This window comes from Arvicola amphibius, chromosome 6, assembly GCF_903992535.2.
Source record: "Arvicola amphibius chromosome 6, mArvAmp1.2, whole genome shotgun sequence".
In the NCBI taxonomy this organism is placed as follows: domain Eukaryota; kingdom Metazoa; phylum Chordata; class Mammalia; order Rodentia; family Cricetidae; genus Arvicola; species Arvicola amphibius.
In genome coordinates, this window is record NC_052052.2 from 21,831,666 (window position 1) to 21,858,572 (window position 26,907).

The 26,907-nt window shown below is 39.5% G+C and overlaps 1 protein-coding gene across 15 annotated transcripts in view; it reads right to left on the minus strand.

Annotated features, from left to right (window-relative positions):
* Pum1 (pumilio RNA binding family member 1) overlaps positions 1-26,907 on the minus strand; it is a 114,441-nt gene that overhangs the window by 34,746 nt on the left and 52,788 nt on the right. For 7 of the 15 annotated variants that reach the window (XM_038334814.1, XM_038334820.1, XM_038334819.1 and 4 more), the window contains 5 exons: positions 26,134-26,312; positions 16,976-17,142; positions 14,708-14,978; positions 2,936-3,029; positions 544-660 (listed from right to left, as the gene is read on the minus strand). In XM_038334814.1, the coding sequence (XP_038190742.1) occupies positions 544-660; positions 2,936-3,029; positions 14,708-14,978; positions 16,976-17,142; positions 26,134-26,312 (828 nt within the window). The remainder of the gene's footprint in view (positions 1-543; positions 661-2,935; positions 3,030-14,707; positions 14,979-16,975; positions 17,143-26,133; positions 26,313-26,907) is intronic. The other 8 variants (XM_038334818.1, XM_038334817.1, XM_038334821.1 and 5 more) reach the window with 4 other exon arrangements.

The window sequence follows — 26,907 nt, forward strand, 5'->3', positions numbered from 1 at the left end:
AGTTGCTGGAGGGAGGACAGCACATAAGGAGTCAACCCCAGCCAGTCTTCAGAATTCTAATACTAGTAGCTACTAAATCCAAGGAACAACCACCATCTCTTAGGCTCTGATGATGAGCTGTAGACGACAGTAACAGCAGCATGCAACAGTTCAGATTAGGGAAAGGAGAAATACAAGGCATTTGTGTGTAAGATTTGTGTTTAAAAGCTATGCAATTTGGAGGAGTGGAAGAAGAGAAAGCCACAAAGTAAGAAGGTAAGGAAACAGTAAATTCCCTGTGGTACCAGCAAAAAACAGCTGAGCAAATATCCTGCAACATGAGCAAGCAATTGGATAGATCCAAGGAAGTGGTCCAGGATAGGTAATCACCTATCTAGGCAGAACGGGGAGAGTAATAGCTAAACAGAAAAATCTGACTGGCAAGGGACTAGCGCTGGGATCAGGAAACATTTTTTTTGTTGGAGACATGTATTTGGCAGAGTAGAAAGAAGGCATGCCCTTTTCTAGTGGGTGAGTAAATCCCTCATGCAGCAGATGTCTCACCGAGTGTTGCTGCTGCAGCCAATCCAGCTGTGTAGGGGTCCGTCCCCGGGGGAGCAGCGCTGATGATGTATGGGTTGGGGACAAACGCAGCGGGAGCTAAACCTGCTGGAAACACACCTGTCAGTAAAAATAAATGACCAAACCGCAGCCCTACTACACATCTAATTCAGCTAGCATTCCAGGTTAGAGATGAAGGGAAAGAAAGGGAAGAGAGAATAGTCTGTACAGTAGAGAGGAATGTCACAAAGATAATATACCCTCAATATAAAAAGCCATTGTGACATTTGTGTATGTGTCTGTGTATGAACATAGGGAAGACAGAGAAAGACAATGGGTTCCTTCCACTATAACAAAGGTTCTCAACTTTCCAAATACTTTGATCTTTTAATACAGTTCTTCATATTGTGGTGAACCCCAACAATAAAATTATTTCATTACTGCTTTTTAACTAATGTTGTTACTGTTATAATAATATAAATATCTGATATGCACCATATCTGATATTCAACCCCCCCTTGTGAAAGGGTCATACACATACACACAAACACCGGTCACAACCCATAGGTTAAGAAACACTTTTCTATGGCTTTCTACAGTATTTTTCAAGATGTTTTATGGCTGTACATGTTGTTTTGGCTACATGGACATTCCACTAATCCTCCTGTTCCCATTCCCCAAAGCTGGAATCTACTTCGTCTTTGTGAGTACTCAGGTCTTCTTCCTTCCCAAAAATCACTATTACCCACTAAGCATCAGCCCAGCCCTGGCTGTCTTTCTGAAATGGGGGTCTCATTCTGTAGCCTAACTAGGCCTTGAAATGTACACTCCTCGTGCCTCAGTTTTCCAAATGGTGGACTACCATGGCTAGTTTAGACTGTTTTGTGTACCCCTTCCCATCTTTATTAAAGTAATGTTGGTAACAGATCACTTATGTATCATTTTTATTTTGGCTCCATACTAAGATCAAACCCAAAGCCTCCTGAATGTCAAGTGACCCCTCTACATCCACATTACAAATGTCCACTATAGTTTAGAGCCAGCTAGATTGTTAGGCATTCATTTTATTGTTTTATTTGTTGTGCTGGGAATTAGATCTAAGGGTCATGAGCAGACACTGAATTCACTGTGTATACACTAAATTCCTTCTTCAAATATTAAACTCATTAGTTTTTCAATTTTACTGTTAAAATTGCTTCAAAACACTTATTGAGATGGACTTATTTCCATCAAAAACAATAAAGACTACAATTTACATGTGTATAGTGCCAGCCCACTCTTGTGTCAACTAAGATGATTAAGTACTCTTTCTTCTTACATGCATACCACATCCAGGGTCTCCTTTCTGCTCATGTCTATGTACTTTTTAACGAAGAATGAAAGAAATCTCCACTACCACTTATGAGCAGTCATGACAGTCAGAAGAGTCTTAAGAAAGTCTGGGTAGTGGGAACTTGGGTGGGGGTAGTAGGAACTTGGATTGGTATGTATAGTAAAAAAGATAATTTTTTTTTAAAAAAGGAAAAGAAATGTATATATTTAAGGGAGGGAGATATCTGGGGGATTGCCAGGCACAGCGGTCACATTTATAGTATCAGCACTCAGGAAGCTAAAGCAAGAGAATTGACTTGAGTCTGAAGCCAGCTGGGACTACACAGTAATCATGCCTCAAAATACTAAAAATAGAGTTCCAATAATAGAAAGGTCATGGTGAAGATTGAAATATGTGCCAAACTCACCGCAACAAAGGGAAGACAAAGCTCGGAAGGTGAATTTAAAAGCAATGAAAGCACTATTGCTACTCAGTAAGTTGAGAAGCTGATACACAAAACTCCAACTACCTCATCATGGGCGCTCTAATTAATTAATTAATTAGGGGGGGGGGGGGGCAAGGTGTTATTCTGTAGCCCTAGCTGGCTTGGAACTCACTGTAGAGTAAGCTAGCCTCCAACTCACAAAAATACTCCTGCCTGTGCCTCCTGAGTGCTGGGATAATTGTGTGCAACACCACACCTGGATCTGTTGAATAAATCTTAACAAAAGGTAGTCATTTCTCTAGTAAATTGTTTAAATCCTGATACATTTAAGGTATATAAGAAAATGGATACCAAAGCAAACTTACGAGTTCAGGTCTAGCACATCAAAAATAAAATAAATATGGGCTAGAGATAAGTGGACACAAGAAAGAGGTCATTTACTCTGAATTTACTCCATCTACCATGGTCTTTTTTTTTTTTTTTTTTTTTTTCCCTGACAGTTTCACTGTATAATCCAGGCTGGCCTGGAATTCACACTATCCTTCAACCTCTCTCTGCCTCCCGGATGTTCAATTTACTGGAACTCCCAGAGTCCACCTCTCCTAGATAGTAAGAGAGCTCTGAGCTTAAGGACTTACCGATGTGAGGCTGGTGGGCTGCTGCAAGCGCGTACTGCTGCTGCTGGGCAGCTGTCAACTGCTGGACAGCAAGGGCATTGGGTCTTTGGAATAGCTGAAGCAAGAGAGAGATGTCGTATTAGAAAACTGTCCTATGAAATGATGTTTTAAAGCTCTTAATTTCATTAGCCTCTGTTACACATGACACTCCAGTCCCTGGAGGAATAATGCTTCAGTCTGTCTTCTGTCACCATCTCAAATTGGTCACCCCTCTTCACAGACTAGATATATGTCTCATGAACCTAAACTACAGATAAACAAATACACAAAATCCTTAATGGCTACCAGCAAATGTACAGCCCCAAATGACTAAAGCACACCTTAAAGTTGGGGAAGAATACTGAAAAGTGACCCCCACACCGCCCTAAGGGTTATAGTCTGCTCTCAAGACTTTTCAGACCAATGAGCACTGAGTTCTCACCTATGAGGAGAGTGTACTTTATTCTCTGGGGAAGTGATTTTGTATACCTTCCTGAACTAGCAGCTTTTCCTAATGAATTGGAGAAATGCCTGGTCAGGAGTTTCAATATCTTGTTCTTCATATGCAGTGAAAAGAACAGAAGTACAAATTTTCACTGTAAACCAGAAAAATGGATCAGCAGGTTCTTGACACCAAGCCAAACAACCTGAGTTTAAGCCCCAGAAGGGACAAACTGTCCTCTATCTGACCTCCCATGTTGTGACATCTGCACTTGCTCACAAAATCTTAAATAAATAAAATTTAGAATGTGAGCTCATACCTGGTACACTTTTTAATTTTCAATAAAGAAGAGTAAAAAATCTTCCTAGTAAAATTATCCCATGAATGTAACTGTTAAAATAGAGTATTAACAGTCAATCATTCATCCATTCATTTAACAAGTATTTACTATGCAAAGAACAGGGATATAGAAGCTTTGAGGAAAAAAAACAAAACCAAGAAACCAAAAAAACCCTCTCTCCTTACTTTCCTAAACATAACAATTTATCATGAATAATAATGAAGAAAGGGGAAACTAGCAGCCTAGCTTGTAAAGGGCCTCAATAGGCTTCCTTTCAGAAACTTAAGTGGCTTAGCAATTGCTAAGCAGTCCTTTTCCTAGAATATAGTTTCCAATCACCTGTTCTTTCTTTGGGGCCCATCAACGGACCAGCTCACATCACTAGGTGATAAATAACAGATAGTACAGACCTTAAACTATAGGGATATTTATCAAGAGACATCAGAAGGTGTAATCTCCCAAAATCAACTAAATTACCACTGTAACTATTCTTACAATGCATAAAATAAAATAGAAATGTTTAATTCGGTCTCAAACATAAACATAGGCTAATTTTATACAAAAAGATGAGGGGCTAAAGAGATGGTTCAGCAAAAGCACTTTCTCATTTTGCTCCAGGTTCAATTCCCAGAACCCACATAAGTACCAGGTACACAAATATAAACGCAGGCAAACATTCATACACATAAAATATATCTAAAAAAATTTTAAATAAAAAGTTGAATGTGTTAAACACAGTGGTCAATTTAAACTGTAGCTTATTCTCTATACATCATCTTCCTTAAAAACAAAACATTTCATCTAGCCAATTTGTATAAAAAAGAAATATAATCCAGTGCAGATTTTTAAAGTACTCTGCATTCCTTTTCAAAGAATTCACCATAATGCTGATAAAAATGAAAAGGCCTTGCCCTGCACACATTTAATGAACACCAAGCAATGAAAGAGAGGGACTAGGTGGATTTTTCAAGCATTCAAAACACTTGTCCACCCTGACTGTATAGCTTGGAAGTTGCATCTGTGGGCTTGGCAAGTTAATCTGAAGAACAATGTCTATAGCAACTTGAGGCAGTCCAAACAAGAGGGGCAGCCAAGAGTCTGGGAATACAGATTAGTGGTAGAACATTCACTTAGCATACATGAGGCCTTAAGTTCAATCTGAAGAACTAATAATAATAATGATTATAATAATAATAATAACAATTTTAAAAACAAATAAGTAAAAAAAAAATCAAGGAAAAAGCAGAGTAAAAACCTAAAACCTTTTGAAACAGCCACACTCTCAACAACTGCTTCTATTTGCTTCTTTTCCACCCCATAGCCCTACTATAAACAAGTCCATCTCAGTGAAAAGTCCTACTGTTGGTGAGCTTCAATATAGTGTACAGCTGGGAGAGAAGGGCGGTACATATAGACTGTAACTCCTGAGGGTATTCTGACATGATCTGATCCCATCCCATCAGAGTTTCCTTGCTAAGTACTTCATGAGGTATTCTACATAATTCATTATCTGTAAACTGTGTGTACATACACGTAGAAATGTATGTGAATACCATCAATCATCCCATGTAACCTAAATCTGCAGTCCCCACATTCATGTGGTCACTTTTAAGGTAAGGATCATTTCTAGTAACAGAAAGCATATGCAAACAAGCCTTATAAGAGCCTCCATATAGTCCATGGTAAAGACTGATTAATATTAGTGAATATAAGAAAAATGGGAGATTTCCTTGAGAACATTTTATAGTAAACAATTTAACAAAAGCTAATTATGAATCTATGGCCATCAGATTTGATTATATAATAGAATACAGCAACATTGGCACATACTCTTTATGGAAATGTTTAGGGTACCCAAAACAAAATTAGAAAATTGGCAAGATCCTGAAAATCTCACACTAATGCCATCTAGTGGGCAAGCCTGAGTTCTGCTACCACTGTCATGATTTCACAAAGGATCCAATGACCATCAACTGAGTTGCTAGGAAGTGCTTTTGGAAGGAAAGCAGTGATGAGCATCTATGCGGATTACAACTCATCATGCGGATTACAACTCATTTCGCAAGGGAAATCAAGCAACTATTCAAAGTCATGTAGCGCTTCACAATAAATACTGAAGGCACAATCTGGGTATCTGATGACAAACTACTTTGACTTCCTTCTTTGTCCCTCACTACATGAGTTTGCAAAAGACAGTGGTCCTATTCCAAGAGGAAATGGGCATCTCAAAACACACACTGAAGTATTACCATACAGTGAACATTTTATAAAAGACAGTTAGTTACTGCTGGTATGTTAAGAGAGAGACAGAGCCCTTAGTATCATTACTTTTACAATCATAGCTGGCATAAAAATGCTACTGTTGCCATACATAGTGGTAAAGATACATTCTAGCATGCTAGGAGGATCCAAAAGTCATGGCCAGCCTAATCTGCATATCCAGATCCTGTTTAAAGACAAAACTACTACCTCTACTAACACTCTCTAGCATGGTGGGGTTCTGATCTGGAGAGCAATGTAGTGAGTATCTGAATATAAATGAGGAACTACAGAAGGCATGCCAACTTTCTCCTCTGCCAAACAGAAAAACAGAGAAAAGAAACAATAGTTTCTCAAGTTGTTGCCAGTCCTTTATATGAGCTAAAAGTACTTCCCCAAGCCTTACCACCTACAGTTGATGACCATATACTATACAGCAGAAGGAGAAAACTTCTACAAGCTGCTGTCTGTCCTCCATATGGGGATGGAGAGACTCTCTCCCTCTTACACACACACACACACACACACACACACACACACACACACACACGCACGCACACACGCACACATGCACAAAATGTTCTGAAAGTTACAAGATGCTACGCTATCAAGGAAAAACAGTTTTCTTATACTCCTTTAAAAAAAAAAAAAAGAAAAGCTCTGGATAGCCAGGCATTAGTGGCACACGCATTTAATGTCAGATGGATCTCTGAGTTCGAGGCCAGATTTACAAAGAGAAACCCTATCTTGAAAAACCTAAAACAACAAAACAAACAATAAAAAGCAATAAATAAATAAATGAAAAATAGCCATCCAACAACCTCTGGATAAAGCTGTATAAGGTTAAGAAAAATCTACATGTCAAAAGCCTTTGTATTCCTAGGACAAAAAGGGCAGAGGGTTTGAAACCCAGGCACTAGGAACCAAAAGGTTTTCACCTTCTTTTTGTTTCTAGCTTAACTGTTGTTGTTTGTGTATCTGAGACAAGGGTCAGCAGTGCATATACGCACATGTATACCAAACACCCATACACATTAAATAAATGTGATATTTAAAAAAAAAAAAACCTCCAGTATTCCTTAGCAGATACATTAACTCCAATCAAGCATGGTGGTGCACACTTTCAATCTCTGCAGAGGTCAGCCTAGTAACATAAGTCCAGGGAAGCCAGGGCTAGAGAAATCAAACAGAAAAAGAGGAAAAGAAACAGTGAAGAAGGGAGGAAGGATGGACAGACAGACAGACAGATGGACCTAATTCTAAGGTAAAAAATTGTGATCTCAGATCACAATTAAGCCCAATCCTCTACCAAATGTTCCTGCATATCTTAGCAAATTATAACTACACTGAAGTAACTTTCAACCATCCCAACACTAGTCAGTTTCAAGTCTTCCTCAGTAACAACACATAGGACACTAATGGAATCATTACCTGTAAATTTAAAAAGTTTTGCATTAAAGATACTCAAATAAGCCAGTGTGATAATCAGCAATCAGGAAGCAGAGAGCAGGAAGTAGATCTCTTAAGAGATTGAGGCCAGCCTGATCTACAAAGCAAGAACCAGAACAACCAAAGCTACAAAGAAACTGTGTCAATAACAGAACACTAAATTCAAGCATACTCAAATGGTCTCTTAAGAAAGATAGTTAAGGGCTGGAGAGATGGCTCAGTGGTTAAGAGCATTGCCTGCTCTTCCAAAGGTCCTGAGTTCAATTCCCACAAACCACATGGAGGCTCACAACCATCTGTAATAAGGTCTGCTGCCCTCTTCTGGCTAACTGTATACACAATAAATAAATAAATAAATAAATAAATAAATAAATAAATAAATAAATAAATAAATAAATATTTTTGAGGTGTGTATATCTGTTGTGTTTCAAAAACATTGATTTCTGGTTTTAAATTAAAAAAGATACTTAAGAGCCACGGGGTGGTGGCGCACTCGTTTAATCCCAGCACCCGGGAGGCAGAGGCAGGAGGATCTCTGAGTTCGAGGCTAGCCTGGTCTACAAGATGTAGTTCCAGGACAGGCTCCAAAGCTACAAAGAAACCTTGTCTCGAAAAACCAAAATCAAAACCAAAGCAAAAAAGATAGTTAAGCCCTAATAAAGCAATGAGAAAGTGTGTGTGTGTGTGTATGTCTTTGAGTGTTGAAATGTATTTGGTTGATCAGAAGATTGCACTGGACCCTCCTCTTCCTCTCCACACATCCCAACAGGAGCTAGAGTTTATGAGCCACATGTGGTACCCCCTTATAATTCCAGTACAAAGGAGATAGAAATAGGAGGGCCAGTTAAAGGCTTTCAGCTAAAGAGTTTTCTAGGTCAGTCCCAGTAACATAAGACCCTATCTCCTAACATATTAGGCTATTTTTAATTGATTGTGTTCTAAATAAAACATCAACAATCTGACTAATCTATGATGACACAGCATTATTAGGCAGACGGATCTCTGTTTGTTTAAGGTCAACGTAGGCTACAAGCAAATTCTAGGGCAGCCAGGACTACAATGAAAACAAACAAACAAACCAAAAAGAAGGCAACAGGAAAAAGAAAAAAAAAATGGGAATAACACTCCAGAAAGAAAGACATTAGACTATCAAGCAGGGAAAATACCCTTAAACTGGGGAACCTTTTACATAAATAGCAATCTTCTGGGCTTATTTTAATGAATGTCTCTCTGGACCTGAAATCTCTTCAGTTTGTTCAACTGGGACTGTGGGAGAAAAACCTAAAAAATTATTACAAGCATGCAGAAACAATGTACATTTCCCATTTATGTTGTAGTCACGACAAGCATCCCAAAATCCTTCTCATGTTCATTATGAGCTAATACTTCATATGAATAAAGAAGCTTAAGTATCTTGACATTTTTATGTAATGCTTCCTCCATACTTTCAGTATACTATATTTTTAAAATACACACATATTTCAAATACTATAAATTGGAAAGGCAGCTCAGAGGCAGAACACTTGCTGGGTCTGCACAAAAGCCTGGTTCAGTCACTCACATCATAAAACAAAACATCCAAGGAAGCAAGCTACAGGGATCACCTAACTGCTCAGAGGATTTCTGGAACTCTTACTCTTGTAAATAAACCTGAAAGGTCACATTCACAATGAGCTTCAGTGACCAGAGAAGGAACTGAACCACCCAAGGACCCAAGAATGAAATGGACTGAGTCAAAAAAACTCACCTTTCCCCTATTCACTAGGTACTTTGTATCATGTATCTCACTAAAACGCCCATAATCAGCAATGTCACAATAGAAAGAAATAGATTATTTATTCTGTCATTGTTCACGCCAGTTTCCCTTTAAAAAACACAAATAAAACTGACCTACTAGTTGAAACAAAATCAATCAAAATAAAGGGAAATGATTACCCTTTGTTTCTCATTTATAGAACCCAAAATCAAAGAGCAAAACGTGAAAAAAAAATTACAATGATAAGACAAAAACACACATAACACCAGCTTAACCCTCAGTTGTTTGGAGTATCTTCTGAGACACACCTGGCTCAAGCAAGACCTCCATAACCTGGACTCATTCTCAATGCAATCTTGGACTTGACACTAGGCTAGTATTCCAGGTATCCTGTGACTGTATATCCATCATTCCCATCTCTGTTCTCTCACCAGTACAATATACACCCAACAACCGGTCATCACTGATCTCTCCCATCCCTGACTGACAGCACTTATACCAACTGAAAACAATTCCATTTCAAGCAGAACCCAAGGTTCCTGAAGGACTAATAAGTCAACAAATAACAGACTGATTAACACAGGAGTGCCTAAACCTGCTTCTACATATACAAAATTAAGATATTCCTCCTGCACTCAGTGCTTGAAAGACAGAAGCAGAGAGTTCATGAGTTACAGGAGAGTTAAGGTAACATAGAAAGACCCTGACTTTTTAAAAAAAGAGGAGGAGGAGGAAGGAGAAGGAAGAAGAAGAAGAAGAAGAAGAAGAAGAAGAAGAAGAAGAAGAAGAAGAAGAAGAAGAAGAAGAAGAAGAAGAAGAAGAAGAAATGCTCCTAAGAAATGTTTTGTCATTGTCCATTTCACATTCTATCCAAATAACCATACAGGCTGAACACACCTCTGATCATGCGCATTTTAGACTTTGGTAATACTAATTACTCCATGAGTATTTTCAATTCTCATCTTCTACAAAAATATCAGCAGTTCTTCCAGAAGTTTTTATTTCCTCTGGAGACAAGAGAACTCAGTAAGGTAAGGTTCTATGGTGTAGATATCAATGGTCTCATCTCTTTTTGTTATTTTAAAGTGTTATTTTAAATACACACACACACGTGTATATAAACACACCTATTATCGAGGTCAGAAGGGCAATAAATAATACACACTTTTTAATCCCAGCAATCTCAGACAGACAGAATGAGGCCTGCCTGGTCTACAGTCAAAGGTACACAGTAACACAGTGGTGGTGGTGTGGGGGGGTACCAGTAGACATGGTTTGAATAAATATAGCCCCCACTGTTTAAATGCTTGGCCCAAAAGGAGTGGTGCTATTAGGAGGTGTGATTTTGTTGGACGAGGGGTGGTCTTGTTAGAGGAAGTGTGTCACCAAGGGGGTGGACTTTGAGGTCTTATATGCTCAAGTAATGCCCAGAGTGACACACAGTTCATTCACTTCCTACTGCCTGTGGATCAAGATACCATGTCTTCCTGCCAAGAGGATAACAGACTGAACCACTGAAACTCTAAGCCATCCCCAATTAAATGTTTTCCTTTATAAGAATTGTCATGGTCATGGTATCTCTTCACATCAATAAAGATACCAACTAAGACAATACACAATATGGATACTAGAAACCCAACCTAGCACCTCTGAAGGGCAAGTGTGTTTTAACACCACTGACATCTCTCTGACACCATCCCATCTCTTATCATGGAGTGCTACCTTGTAAAATTTAAATGATGAAATGCATCCTAATGACTAAATAGAAAACTGGGTAGAAAAAAAAAGCCAATAGAAAATCTTGCTCTATCATTAAAAGTTGTACTTGGATATAGATGAAAAAGACACAACGAAATGTTATTATATGTAGTCCAAAAATTCTCAATCTCCCGGAATCAGTTTGCAAAGTTGGATGCCAAAAGAATGTTTGCCAGATGCAAAGGGCCATAGTTTTTGATCAGATAGCAACACAGTGACCCTAAATGGTTCATCTGATCCAAGAAATAACTTTCCTATCCATTATACAATAATATTATATACTGTATCTTATATAACAAACCTTCTAACAATATCCAAAAACTTTCCCGTGTATTATACAATTTCAAATTTTAATTTGGGAAAGTGCATTAAATAAAAAGAGAAGTAGTGAGAGGGAAAAGAAATAGGGGAATGGCTCACTTAAGATTCATTTGGCTGAAGGAAAGCAGAGGCCTTCAAAATGGCAAAGACAATAACACTATCCAACACAGGCAAAATGTATCGCACATGTGCTCTTAGCTCTGAAATGAGCCACCTTATACAATGGAGTTCACAGGAGATGAAGATTACATAGAAACAAATGAAAGACCCAGCTGACTCTTGGAGGAAGAGAATAAAAATGTGATGAACAATAAAAAATGTCCCCCACAGTCTCGGACATTTGAACACTTGAAACCTAGTTGATGGTGCAGTTTGGGAACTCAAATTTGCTGGAGGAAATACATCACTAAGGGGTGAGTTTTTAAAGTTTAGAAAGCCAGCCACTTCTGGTTCATTCTCTTTGGTGTTTATAGTAGAAGATGTGAGCCCTCAGCTTCCTGTAGCCATGCCCGCCACTTGCTGTCACATCTCTTTGCAATGACAGACTCTCATCCCTCTAAAACCAGGAGCTCAGGTACCCACTTTCTTCTCTCAACTGTCTTTGTCATGGTGTTTTATCACAGTAGCAGAAAAGTATAAAATGCAAAAATATAAAGGTTAGAGAGATGAGGAAGGTAACACCTACCAACTGCCTTAACTTAATTCTAGCTTCCCTGAGGTTGAAAAGAGCTTGGAAATCTTAGAATAATGACTACCAGATGATATGAGGGTATCCAGGGCAAAAGTTCTTAAAAACAATCTACTTTAAAAAACAAACAGCCGGGCGGTGGTGGCGCACGCCTTTAATCCCAGCACTCGGGAGGCAGAGGCAGGCGGATCTCTGTGAGTTCGAGACCAGCCTGGTCTACAAGAGCTAGTTCCAGGATAGGCTTCAAAGCTACAGAGAAACCCTGTCTCGAAAAACAAAAAAAAAAACCAAAAAAAAACCAAACAAACAAACAAACAAAAACAAAAACAGTTAATTTGAGGTTGGCAATACAACTCAGGAGTTGAGCGTCTCATAGGCATGAATGGGGAAGAAGCAGTAATTGGGTAACTTTGTAATTAGTCAACTTTGAAACAAGCTATGGTCATCTGAGTGCAGAAAACATCAATGGAGATTATGTTCCCATGAGATCAGGCTGAAAAGCATTTTCTTTATTAGTGATTGACGTGGTAGAGTCCTTTTGTGGGTGGGGCCATCCCCGGCCTGGTGGTTCTGGGTTCTATAGGAAAGCTCCATAAGGAGCAAGCCAGCAAGCAACACCCCTTTGCATCCGCTCCTGACTACAAATTCCCACCCTAGCTTTCTTCAATGACAGACTGCATTTTCCTACCCCACTTGCTTTTTTTTGATCACAGTGTTTGATCATAGCAATAATAACACTAAGACAAGGGATAAAACAATAAGGTCCACATCACATCTGTGCACATAGCAATACCCTTTCGCTGCAAAAACTAAGATATCCATGAAATACTCACTTTGGAACTCAATATGTTCCAAAGTGCAAATCTGTTTAAATTAGCCAGTGGAAAAGCCACCCATGGCATTGTACATCTGCACAACTTATCTCTGATACATACAAAAGTTCATTTGTGTTTAAATCCTTATAGTTAGTTCCCAAACTCCTGATAAAACAATAGACTACAACAGACTATTAAACCAAAAGACAACAACTCCTTGACTATGTATGAAATAAAGAACAGTTAAGTGAAAGAAACAAATTTTTGTTATCAAAACACTGGAGACAAACTCTTCTTACATAAAAAAGGGGTTCAATTAAAATACAAAATGAAAACATTGAGCCAATAAAGGAGGGAGAGAGAGAGAGAGAGAGAGAGAGAGAGAGAGAGAGAGAGAGAGAGAGAGAGAGAGAACAGACAGGTAATTTTTTTATGGAGCTGGACATAGTTACTGGGAGCTACAGAGAGAAGAATGTCCAATTATATTTGTCCTTTTATGAAAAAAATGTTAAGCAAATTTCATGTGAACTCGGGTATAGCTCAGCCTTATTCACCTGGATAGCACAAGCTCTACCCCCAGTACCAGAAAAAGCAGCAAACACGTAACAACCATTTATACTCACAGCATATGTCAAAGGTATTTCTTTTGGTAAACTCCCTAAGATGACCTTCATATCTACCAACCAAAATTCATCTGGTATAAGTTAAACGACAGCAAGTGCAGGCACAGAACAGCACGACTCATCTCCAAAGACAATAAAGAATTTGAAAACTACAAAAAGATTTCAGTCTCTTCCACTTAAAAGAATGTGCGGGAAACAATGGGCATGGCTAGCATAGTAACTCGGGCACTGAGAGTAGAGGCACATTAAAGAGGGGAGGGTAGAATGACATAACTGGAGCTTTACTAGACAAAGCGCTAAGTTTCAGACTCAGTGAGAGACCCTTTCTCAGGGAATTAGGCGAAGAGCAATAAACAAAATCATCCAGCATCTTCCTCTGACCTCTACTGGTGACATACACTGCTGGCTCCCATGACAGACTGACAGACAGACAGACAGACAGACAGACACACACACACACCCCCCAAAAGATAATTATAGACCTTACAGAGCATTTTACATGCTCAACTAATCATATTCTGAAAGGTATCTATTATGTGTGTTATAGACTATATCTATAATGGGTTGATTATACTGAGGTAATGGACAAGAGAGATCACTATCTTATATATCTCCCTTTTCCAGGAGGAAGAGGGCATGCACACTTGAGAAATGGGAACATGTGCCTCTCTGTGCACATGTGAATAATACTAGGGAAGGACACTAAAAGTCTTCCTTCATTGCTATCCACCTTTTTTTTTTTAACCAACTTATTTTCTGAGACAGGGTCTCACACTGAATCTGAAGCTTACTGTTTTTTGCTAGACTGTCAGGTTGGTTAATCTCTGACCTCTAATGCTAGGGGTTAGAGGCATGCACAGTTTTGTCCACATTTTACAGGAATGCTAGAGATTTGGACTTGGGGGTCACCTTGCTTTCAAAGCAAGCACTCCTGTCCATTAAGCCATCTCTTTAGCCTCTCTCTCTTTTTTTTTAAAAAAAAACACAAAACAACCCATCAACAGCATACAACAACATTAATCTTTCAAGTGTGACTTAGCATCTGATAGGATACTCTCCCATTCCCCAGGGATGGGGAGACAAGAGCCAAGCACAATATATAGAGAGCAGGATGCTCTCATCCCAGCAATGTTAGCCTAAGACCCAGCTTCCTGCGGAGAAAGGTGAACTTTGTAAATTTATTTCTTTGCGGGATAAAAAGTAGCTGGCTGGTGGCATTTTAAAATACACCTTTGCCCATCCAACCCCCCATAATGTGCTGGTTAGAAAGAAAGTAGAAGGATGACAAAGACACACACTGTACCTGTTGTTGAGAATTGTAGTCAAAAAGTCCCACAGTTGCTGCTGCTGAGTCCACAGGTACCTGCGTGCCTGAATAATCAAACTGCAGAGGCTCCATGCCCACATGTTCCATGGGGTCCAAGGGGACACTCTGGGACTCCATGTTGGAGAAATCCTCCACGGGCTTGGCACCATTGGTGCTGGTCAGCTGGGCTAAGCCCTCAGAACCATTCTGGTTTGGACCCAGAAGATCCACTTCATTAGCTGAGTTCTGGCAATTACCAGGGGTACGGCTAAACAGAGAAAGTAAAGGGCATTAAACCTTATTTTGATCGGGGAGGGACACTACAGCAACCCCCAGTTTAGTCTTCAAAGCTAGTTCTACAAAATATTTGACAAGGCTTACAGGGTTGACACCTCTAGAATGAGTCTATTGTTTACTTTCCCTCCTAGACACCTCTTGAACCTGTATCATCTTCTATTAATGGACAATACCCTTTACCATGGAATATAAATAAAAGAAAGAGAAAGCTAAAAACAATACTTCCCATGGCAGTCATGAAAACAAATGCCCCCCAAGCACAGAGATAAATAAATATACCCCACCAGTAGTTGCTCCTTTTAAACACAGAGCAAACCGGAAAGGTTGGTTCCCAGGCCAGGCAAAGTGGCACACACCTATGATGCCAGCATTCAGTGCAAGTTTCAAGTTATGCTGGAGTATGCACAAGAATTTGTTTCCAAATAAAGCAAAACACCCAATGTTGTTTCCTAGAGGAAATTCCAATTCTTCAATGATCTTAATAAAAAGGTTTTCATGTACTACTTATTATGAATGTTAAACACTACACCCATCTGCCAAAGGAATGGAAGAAGCATTAGCTCAAAAATGTATAAAGCTTCATTGCTGACCACAAGCTCCTACTCCAAAGACAATACTAAACCCAAGCTAGTTGCATACTCCATATCATGACACTGCAAAGAGCAAAGAGCAAAGAGGGCACCAGTGGTGATTACTTGGCCACAAGCTTAAGTGAGTACTGTACTGGGACTTGAGATATACCACAACTCTATGTTAAATGACTGTATCATTCAAACCCATTACAGGCAAAGGAGAGCAGCCTGTGCCTACATTCAATACTTCATCTCTAAAAAAGAACACAGCTGGTACAAGTTTTGTATTGTCATGATCCTTCACATACACCACCACTTCAACCACCTCCTGCCCCATCCAGATATCACAAAGCATTGCTCCAGGGTTATTGTATTACAAGGAGGTGGGGCTATCTGAACACATCCCAAGGACACAGACAAGCATTTATTGCCATTTGCCTCAAATTTCAAAGACTCTAATTTTACGTATGTTCAATATATACAAAATTAGGCTTATTAAACAACTGATACTTTTGCTGCAAAAGATGCAAAATACATTTTTTTATACTAGTGGGTATTTGGAGGATGTGAAATGCATGTTTGTATGTGTATTCAAATAAACACTCATTAGCTGTAGACTGGCATTATTTGTACGTGTATCACTGAACCAAAAAGTTAGACTTTTTAAAATTACACACCATAACGAATAGCTTGTCTATATAAACAAGAATGGCTGCCAAATGTGGAAGACAAATGTATAATACTATATATGTTCTGCCTCAGGGGTAAAATTTGCAACTCAGGCATAACCAGGGATGGCACAGGAGTTTTCCATGGAAAGTATGACTAGCAACAAACCATTTGCTGGGCGTGACAGTATACATTTGAAATCCCAGCACTCAGAGGCCAAGGCAGGAGGATTGCAAGTTCAAAGCCAGCCTGGGTTATATAGTGAGACCCTCTGCATCTCAACTTCTACTTCTTCAATCTGAAGTAACTGGTGCCTGGCCTATCTACGAGGAATGGAGCTACTGAACACAAATGAAATGGGAGAAGGCGCACAAGTTCTCAGTAATTTCTCCTTCCATTGTGAGAGGGAGACGCTAGTATATAGTGGCACGGGAGAAACTCGGGGGAAGTACCAAAACACCTACACAAAAAGTATTTTACTAAAATCTCCTCTGTGGAATAACTCTGAGAACCCAGCTCCATACAAATACAAATTCTATCATTTGGGCAAAGCATCAAACATGGTCAGCTCTTAGAAAATTCCACTTTACCAGTTAGTTTACACTTCTATGGCATCATCTATACTAGATCCAATTTTATTTTAAAGAAAACAGGAAGGAAGACACTAAAATAAAAGCAAAGAACCCACAGCCCACAATTCAAAATCAGAAGTGTAAAATATACAAACCTAAAATCTTTGACGTCTGCATCAATCCCATTCTGCACTGGTAAACCATTGGTCTTGTCCATCACATCACCCTCCTCCTTCAAATCTCCTAGCTTATCTCCATCAAACGTACCCTTGTTCTTCTTTTCACCTTTGTCGTGTTCATCACTGTCTGCATCTCTTGGGCCCTGTTTAAAAAATAGCTTCAGCTTCACTAATCATCATCAGCTAATTGTGGACGCCCACTGTGCACACAGACTACACTAAATGCTAACTGAAACAAGACCGTACCCACTTCTGAAATTACAGTCTAGTTCACAAACAACACAGAGGCAGGAACACTGCAGAATGTTTTGCCAAATGGGGGAAGACACACAGACAGGTATGTTACAGAACTGAGGACATCTTATCATACAATATACTTTCCCTTCTGCCCAATCCCCTCTTCTAGTCAAAGCCCAATTAAAACTGTGGAACTCTCAACTTCTCTACTCTCAAATCTGTCTAGCATGACTCCAGCAGGGAAAGAATTAAGCCCTCTTTAAAAAAAAAAAAAAAAAAAATGATTTCTCACTATCCTATATAAGCCCCTTCTTCACTTCTAAACATGAAACTTAATGTGGGCCAAAATTATTCTAACTCAACTTGTCTCTACTTGATAGTGCCTCTTGCACTACCACCCCAGTTCCACCCTGCTGTTCCAAATCCTTAAAATTATTGTATTTTGTTTGATTTGCCTGTTTGTTTTGTTTATGTCTCTGTCCGTTTGATCTCTGAGTCAGGTTCTTGCTGTCCCTTGCTAGCTTGCAACACACTACATACAAAGCTCAGGTTGGCCTGCATTTTTGGCAACCCTCTTGCCTCAGCCTTCTAAAATGCTTAGATTACAAGTGTGTACCCGTCCAGTCAACATTGATTTTTTTTTTAAAGATGCTACAAAATAAATTAAATCTTACTTTTTGGAAGCATACTCTAAAAACTCATCTTCCATTGTCTACATATTTCAGTGCAAATTAGTTTTAATGATATAACTGAGGAATTTGATACAAGAGAATTTACTTCTGAAATGTTTCACACTTTCAAACACTGGACCAACTGCAATGGATTGGAAACCAGATACATTCAAGTCCTTCCTTTGAAAGAAATGCAAATGTTTGTCTTAATAGAATCCAGCATAAGTCTTGGATATAGGAGAGGGGAAAAAAAGTTTTGATTTCCAAAAGGAAAGCAACTATCTTGTGACTTGACATAGCAGAGGGTTTTGCAGACCCTGGCAAAGCAGGGAACTAATTAATTTGCTTTTATAAAATGAGAGAAGCAATCTTGCTATTCCCATCACTGACTCCTGTTTTATGGAGGAAACAAGTGCACATGGCTCAAATTAATGTTCCTGGCACAAAGCAAGCCCAGTGGACAACAAGCAAACACCTGTACAGCAAGCATCCAATCACTAGGTTATCTTCAGTGGAACTCAGTGGAGCACAGAGCAGCAGGCAGTTAGCTGTGAGCAGGCCGACTGAAAAGGGTGACAAGTTGCACAGAGAAAACTACACAAGTTCTCTGAAGAGTTAAGAAATCACCTGGCCAGAACTACAACGCAAGAGCCTGACAGCCTCAGATCTGTAGGATACTATTTCAGACCTCATTTTCCTTTTAAAGTTATTCTCAGTTCAAATACACAAAGAAAAAGAAAGCCTTTGTGGATAATATGAAAATAGGAGTACTTGTGATCAGTATAAACAGCATAGCCTCTAGTGGCATCCAGACAGTGAAGCACAATAAGAGCCACAGTGGGGTGTGCCTTGTAGACTGCACCTCTACAATACACAGAAGAACTGAAAGAGTACCCTGAAACTTCAAACACAGATATGGGAAGACAAGGCTCTGAAGGCCAACAGAGCTTGCATGATAACCAGAATCAGCACCAACCTACACAATGCAAAGAGAAGTAAGAAAGTAACGTTTTCATTTTTGTAGCTAAAGCTATAAAGATGAATACGCTATCTAGCAGAAGCTCAATAAATGTGTTTTAATGGTGAGGATGAAAATCTCCCGTGAAACCAAAATGCCAAAAATAAGAAACTTGATCTTCTCTTTATCATCATTAAACCAGTCTAGTTGGTGAGAATATTGTCGCAATGGCAAAAAGAAACTATTACTGTCATGACCAGTATCAAATGAAGAATCTCTACAAGCCTATAAATCAAATCTATGGCTCAAGAAAAACTGTTCAGTTCCAGTATCTCTCAAGGAGTTCAAACGTTCATAAAACTACACAGGACCTAGAAGAAGGGAGCAGTAGGAAGCTCCTACACAGCAAGCATGGTATGGGAGGAGGCACCTTCAGTGGACAGCTCACTTTTCAGCATTCTCACTCTTTGGCGACCTTCACCAGGACTTCCTGCAAACCTGCTCAATCTATTTGCTCACTGGTCTATACTGAAAACACAGTCAATAACAAAATTTCATTATTAATTTCATAGTCAAGAGTTCTATTTTCAAAATATTTCCTGAGGAGAGTTAGTTTTCACCAATCCTGAAAAATGCATTCCTAAAATTTGCTGTCTGACTGTCTTCCCCTATTAAAACATCAAATCTTTGGCAAAACATTGGCAACTCTTTCTACTGGACAGTAAGGGATCTAAGAGATGTTCCTACCTGTTGATTTTTCATGGTGAATCTCCACTTGTAGAAATTGTGGAGAACGTTTAAAACATCAGCACTTGTATATGTATAAACCAATAAATATAAGCACAAATCCACTTTACTTAAAAAAAAAATTCATTGAGCCGGGCGGTGGTGGCGCACGCCTTTAATCCCAGCACTCGGGAGGCAGAGGCAGACGGATCTCTGTGAGTTCGAGGCCAGCCTGGTCTACAAGAGCTAGTTCCAGGACAGGCTCCAAAGCTGCAGAGAAACCCTGTCTCAAAAAAACCAAAAAAAAATTCATTGAATAAACAATGACACAACAAAAATAGCTGGCAATCAAATCTGCCTCAGGTCAAGATCATAGTGAGAAACAAGCTGCTACCTAAAGACAGTACTGGGGTCCAGATCATAAAAATGTTTTTTCCTGTAGTCCTAGCATTTAGGAGGCAGAAGCATTAAGTTACCAGCTATCTAGGGCCACAGTAAAAGACCCTGTCTCAAATAATTACAAAAAGGTCTCTTAGTGAGGGGCCAGCAGGGCAGGGTAGTCAAACTTGTAATCCCAGCATTCAAGTGATAAAAACAAGAGGATTACCGTGAATACAGAGGCACTTGGGCTAAACAGGTTATAGGCTAGCCTGTGCACTATTGGACACTGTGTGTGTGTGTGTGTGTGTGTGTGTGTGTGTGTGTGTGTGGAAAGGGAGGGAGGGAGGGAGGGAGGGAGGGAGGGAGGGAGGGAGGGAGAAGGGAGGAAGGAAGGAAGGAAGGAAGGAAGGAAGGAAGGAAGGAAGGAAGGAAAAGCCTAACAGAAAAGTAGAGCTAGAAAGATGGCAAGGGTTCAATCCTAGCAGCTGTATGGCAGGTCAAAACAGTTCCTAGGGAATCGAAACCCTCTTCTGGCCTGCAGAGATATTTGCGTGCACATGTTGTACAGATAAACATGCAGGTAGGTAACCCATATGCATAAAATAAAAATAAATTTAGGGGAAAAATAAAAATGGAGTATAAAGTATCCATTTTGAGCATCTTTGTGGTTCTTAATAAGATGTAAGGTGGGGTGTTTGCAGTTATGTGGTCTTTCAGATAATACTGGCACAGGTGCACCGAATCTATTCTGTGTTCTATCTGCAATATTTACTGGACATAGGACTTTGGTCATTTAATATCTGAGTCTTAGTTTTCTTATCGATAAAACAGAGATAATCTTATTTAATAAATAGTTATGAACAACAAAAAAGTACTGCATGTGTGAAGTTTTAAAATGTTATTTTATACACATGCAAAAATACAGCAGAACAGATGCAAAATAACACTACCAAATACAAGCACATAACTGATATGATCCTCCCAGAGCAGCCATTTGAAAGTGGCTCTTTAGTTCTGGTTGATGATCATAATCTCAAAATTTAAAGGTGCCTGGGGTCCACCCACACACATTCCAATTTACTTCATCTGAAAATGCTTCCACATGCAGCACTTTTAAGAAAACTTTTCCCTAAAAGCTCTCTTAAGTACCAACACTTCAGAAACAACATAATTAAGGTCAAACAGAAAAATTAAAAAGACAAGCAATGTTTGTGTCCTTGATTTGCTGGCCTGTGGTTCAGTACACAACAATCCTAAAAACAAAAAAACCCTATGAGCTGAATGAACACATGAATAAATGACAAAAAAAAGCAAGGATCACGGAATCTTTCTTAGCCTGGGTTCCTTTAAAGCGACCAACACCCTAAACAGTAATATTCAAAAACACCACCAGTGATGTAGACTTCACACAGCATTGGGGCCCTATTCAGTTCTCTAGTGGGAAGAAAAGGGTGCGAAGAGATAGCAGAGCAACACAGTAATGGAAGAATATCACCACTGTTAGCTACCAAAGAACCAGGAGTCAAGCAGATATTGGTTTTAAAAAAAACTTGAAGCACACGGGTGGCCTGCGCACCCCAGATACTTCTGAACATCTCTCTTATTCCCAAGCAACTTAGAGCCAGAAATCCTCTCACTGCCAGGTTCTTGTAACAACACTTCATATAGTGGAAGGGCCAGTTAGTGAGATCAGAGGCTCTCCTCCATCAGTACCAAAGAAGCAGTATTTTGTGCCTGCAAACAAGATGATGTTAACTGAATGAAGTCTTATGCATACCTGTTTATCAAAAAATAGCCCCCCATTTTGATTATTTATTTATTTAGTATGCACTAGTGTTTGGGTTTTGCCTGTACATATATCTGTGTGAGGGTGTCAGATCCCCTGGAACTGGAGTTACAGACAGCTGTGGGCTGCCATGAAGGTACTGGGAACAGAACCTGGGTCCTCTGGAAGAGCAGCTAGTGCTCTCAACTGCTGCGCCATCTCTCTAGCCCCCAACCCAAATTTTTTCAGAGTACAATAGTTAATTTCTCTGATAGGTATAGACTTTCAGTAATAAGAAAATAAGTAAAAGTTTGCAGTTGCTAGCCTTTCTGTAACAACTTGAAGAGAACCCAGCTCAAAAGTCACCATAGTGCAAATGCCATGTCAGACAAAACAGAAATGAAAAGAAAGCTTGAATCCAGGACTTGGCTTCTGAGTCTTATTTTCCTCATCTATAAATTAATTTACCATAAGGGTTGTTCCAAGTATTAAATAAGGCAATTCTTACAATTAAAGTTCTTCAAAAAATAAAAACAATTTGTTTTTCTAAAATTAGTATCAAAAAAATGCAGCCACTACATTTCATTGACTCTGAAATACTATCATGCTAGACACCACTAAAAAAAAGGACTTAACAAATGGTTCAAGTTTGACATGGACTCATTTGAAATATGCACTGATTTCAGAAGGAACAAAAGCTGAAAAAAGTGCAAAACCTACACAGGCACCATGGTCCTGATCACCCAATTCCTGGTGTGAAGAAAGTTAAGACAAACGGGCATCTGCTATGATATGCAAGAGGAAAAAAAGGAAAACTTTCAGGCAAAAAAATGATGCTTGATTTTATTAGAAAACCCTCAAAAGCAGTTTGGTTTTGTTTGCTTTTAAGTTTGACATTGCAGACTACAGCATGTGGTTTCAGTTGCAGAACTAGCCAGAATCTAAAAGCATTCTATCCTATGACATAATCTTCCAAGGAGATTCTAACAGTGTCTCAACTTTAGTACACATGTCAATCACAGGGGTGGGGGTTGGGATGGGGATTATCTTATGAAGGTATGGTGGCACATTCTGCAAGCCTGCCACTCAGGATACCGAGGCAGGAAGACTGAGTTTGAGGCCAGCCTGGGTTACATAGTGACACCTTGTCCCCAAAATGACATGTAGCTTTCAGTTCAGGAAGCCTAGGGTAGGGTCTAGCAATCCTAAGCCCCAGGGTGATGCTAATGATATTGATGCACACTAATTTTGATTATCAATATACTTTGTTATATTATTATGAGACTTCCTCGAATGCTAATTATCCCTGTTATACAGATGAAGAATTCAATTGAGACTCAAACCCTGACTTTTATATGTAATACAATACCCAAAGTTTTACAAAAAATCAATTATAATATACTAGCCTCCCAAGCCAAATTGTTGTGGCCCAGATGAACAGCTAGAAGTATGCATTCTCCAGGTCAGAAAGCAGGAGCTTGACACAAATGGGGAGAGCTTCCAACATCTCCCCAAGTTAGATCAGTTGTCACTAATCCAATGTTTGCAGTGGATAAACAAGGTAGCAATCATGTTCAACCTATTTGAAGAAAATCAGAAGACCAACAGAGTCCTTATATAAGCAATGTCACCGAAAGAATTTCAAATTTCCTATGATTTTATAACACTTGTGAACCCAGTAAATAAAAAGAGAATATCGTATTTCAGGAACAAAGGTGGGGGATACACATGCAGCAGGCTAGATAGCATTCACAGTAAGTGTGAGAACAGAGCAGCTGTCAGAGTCTTCTGCTGAACCTCAAAATAAGTTAGGTAATTTGTTTGTAGCAGGTTTTATGTAGCCCTGGCTGACCTGGAACTATGTGGACCAGGCTGGCCTCAAACTCAGAGGATACTTTGGCTTCTCTCTAGTGGTGTACACCACCATACCCCACCTCCTAAAAGTGTTCCTTATCTTTACAGCACCAAAATCAACTCAGGAAGCACAAGGAAAGGAAGACAAAGAGCTAAATCCTTTTATTCAAGCCGTGATGAGGAAATCTCATGAAATTGGGAAACTACTGCAGAGTTAACAATATTCTCCTTTTGGGTCACCTTCACTTGAAAAATTAACATCTTGACTGCCAGCTCTCGCATCTGAGAAAAACCTGCTGTGGCTTCTATATACTCACTATATACCACAAATGAGGCTGGCCACACAGCCAGTACTAGACCAAAACTGTCCAGCTGCTCTAACCAGGAGGCAAGTGTTCTGTAGACAATACTCCTAGGTAAAGGTGGTTCACTGTCCTTGCTCTCCAAACTTAATACTTTAGTACTTTTGTTTTTAAGAAAGATGTTGTATCCATATCATGAGAACTAGAGAATGATTCAGGTTTCCCATGAATATAGTTTTCTCTAGGTGTCATCCTAACCAACACAGGAGTAAACCCAGGTTATAGAAAACACCAGCAGAATGCAACTCCAAAGCTGACCAGCCGTTCTCTGATCAACATGCCTGAATATGGCACCTGCCAACACCGTGGCTTGATATCCACCAGTCTTCTTCTATCAATCTACAGATGGCATAGATATCAAAGTGTTAGATAGGGTTCTACCCCCACAGCCGTCCTCCTAAGAGAGAACACAAATTTTCGGTTATTATTATCTTGGGTGTACATCTCAGAAGTTTAGGAAATTATCTAACTGCCAAGAGTGCTGTCTCCAGGGGACTACTGTTTTCAACTGGAGGTGGGATAGTCATCATATCATCTGGCCTAATTTCATCTAGTCACAATACTACCCCAGAGATAAAAATGACCAGTTTCCCAAAACAACTAAAAATGGAACCCTACTTTACAACCCAAAGGCAAGGTTTTATCATAAAAACTGTCTTAAAAGTTATTCCACTAGTAATAATTCCATTCCGCTGTTTTATCTACGTTTCAATTCAAGTGATTTTTCTCCCTCTTACAAAGTTCACAGCAATCTGGGTGTGTACCTGTGGCTAATGTTCACAAACCAGAAACTGGTCAGAGAATTCACAGCCATTGTTATCATTTCTCTCCAGCAAGTAACTCAAAGCAGTAGGCAGTGTTTAGAAGGCAGCACTTTCTCAAAGAAATCTTAAGAGGTTAGGGACTGAAGAAACTGAGGTGAGTATTAGTGAAAACAGAGTTCCAGTCTTCTCTTGAGAAGACAGGAAAATGAGCATTTGGCTTGATCCCATTCCTCATATCCAAAGTGTAGATCTATTCTCCCCCAAGGAGCTCCTTGAGAAGGAACACAGAAGCTGTTTCCTATCTGATTTGTAAGTCACTGTGTCCGGACAAAGTCAAAAGATCCAGAAACATTCGGGTCAGCTTTGAAAAGGCTAGTACAAGAATGTACCTGACATACAGAGCAGGCTACTAAACACCAAACACCAACTACTACTATTCTAGAGTTTTAAGCAACAGAGGGACCAGCACAGAAAAGGAATCTAGGTAACAAATGCAACATATAAAGAAATACACGTATGGATAAAACCACAATTATGATAATATGAGGGGAAAGGTATTTCAAACATTCGCCACCAGGTAGTATTAGGCCATAAAAACTTTCCAAGAAAAGGACTGAAAAGGAACAAAACCAAGCAAGTTAGGGGGTAAAGAAGAAAGGCAGGTGCCAGAGTCCCTACTAGTCTTCTTAGCTGCAGCATCTAACATCAGCCAGAGAGTACAAAATGAGGAAAACTCAAGTAGATATGTCTTAAGATTCTTCAATCTATAGAGCTGATAATATAGTATGCTTTGAGAAAGCACTCACAAAGCTTCAGAAAGAATGCTTTAATAGGAAGTAGCAGGAAGCAGAGGCTGCTATAGCTACTATTTGGCCAGCAATAAGTGAGGCTAGTGGCAATGAATTTAAAAAAAAAAAAAAAAGAAAAGAAAAGAAAAGAGAAACTTCAAACTCCCCTCATCAGGATAGGCAAAAAGCTGCTCAATAAAGGCCACCATAAAATTAAAATCTAGCCTGCAAAACAAGAATGCTTCTTAAGGTTCTTGGTTGGTGGCCAATCATTCCTCTCAAACAAGTACCTCCCTTCTACTGACACCCAACTTCTGCTTCCTTTGTAAAGAAGTTGCTTTTGGTTGTAATGAAGAGTGTTTTCTCATAGACCAAGTAACTGAGACTTTGATTTTAGCTCTTATCTCACCTAACTATATGCCCCATCCCCTAGTAGGAGAAACGTTACTTTGCCATCTTTGAAATGTAGTTTACCTCTCCTGCTAATGTTTGCCGAGCTCTGTGCTACAATGGAAGTGTTAAACACCCTGTAATGAATGCTGTGAGTACCTAGGAAACTCAAAAGGCACATTTTGCTTTGAGGGAAGGGGAAGAAAGAGATAGGAACAAGTTCCTCAAGCCAACTTACAAATCCTCCTTTTCTTAGACAGGAATCGCCCGGGGATGAGCTCAACACATACTCCACCATGCTAACGCCTAGTCCCCCACTCTCCGATCGTGGGGACAGTACAGAATTGACCTCACTGTTCACATGGAAACTCTGACCAGGTCTTCTCTGCACCATGATTGGCTGGGAAACTGAATGATCTACAAAAAAGATACACAAGTATGACACAGTGCAGCCAGAGGACCAAACAAATTATGAGTGATGTCTCATGGATAAAGCAATGTCTGGGAATCAGGAGACCTGCTACAGTCAGCTGAGCCAAGCTTTCCTCTTGGGTCTTTCAATAAGCACTGATATTCTACATAAGCTAAGGACACAGAACACACCCCTCCTCTATCTAGGATAGCAAAGGAGGACAGCAGTTCACATAGGTTGATAAGCCAATGTTCACCTCTTTCAAGTTGCAGAATTTCTTTAATGTTGCTTACTGGCAACAACAAATCTTTCTGAGGACTCCATTTTGCACTGTCCTGAACACAGCTTTGTCCAGTGCTGGGTTTTCTATCCTCTCTTCTCTGGAAGCTATGGTTTCTATCTACTGCTGCTTTTTCTGCCTCTAGTAACTCTCCCCAGCCCTCTTCAGGGGAAGTCTATCCCAAGAATGTCTGTGCCTGGTGATTTCATTTAGCCCCACGCACATTTAAAGATTACTATCCCATATATGGCACAGAACATCAAGGGGGAAAGAATCATGAAGTTCAAAGTACAGGCTTGGATTTTCCAATTCCAGGCAAA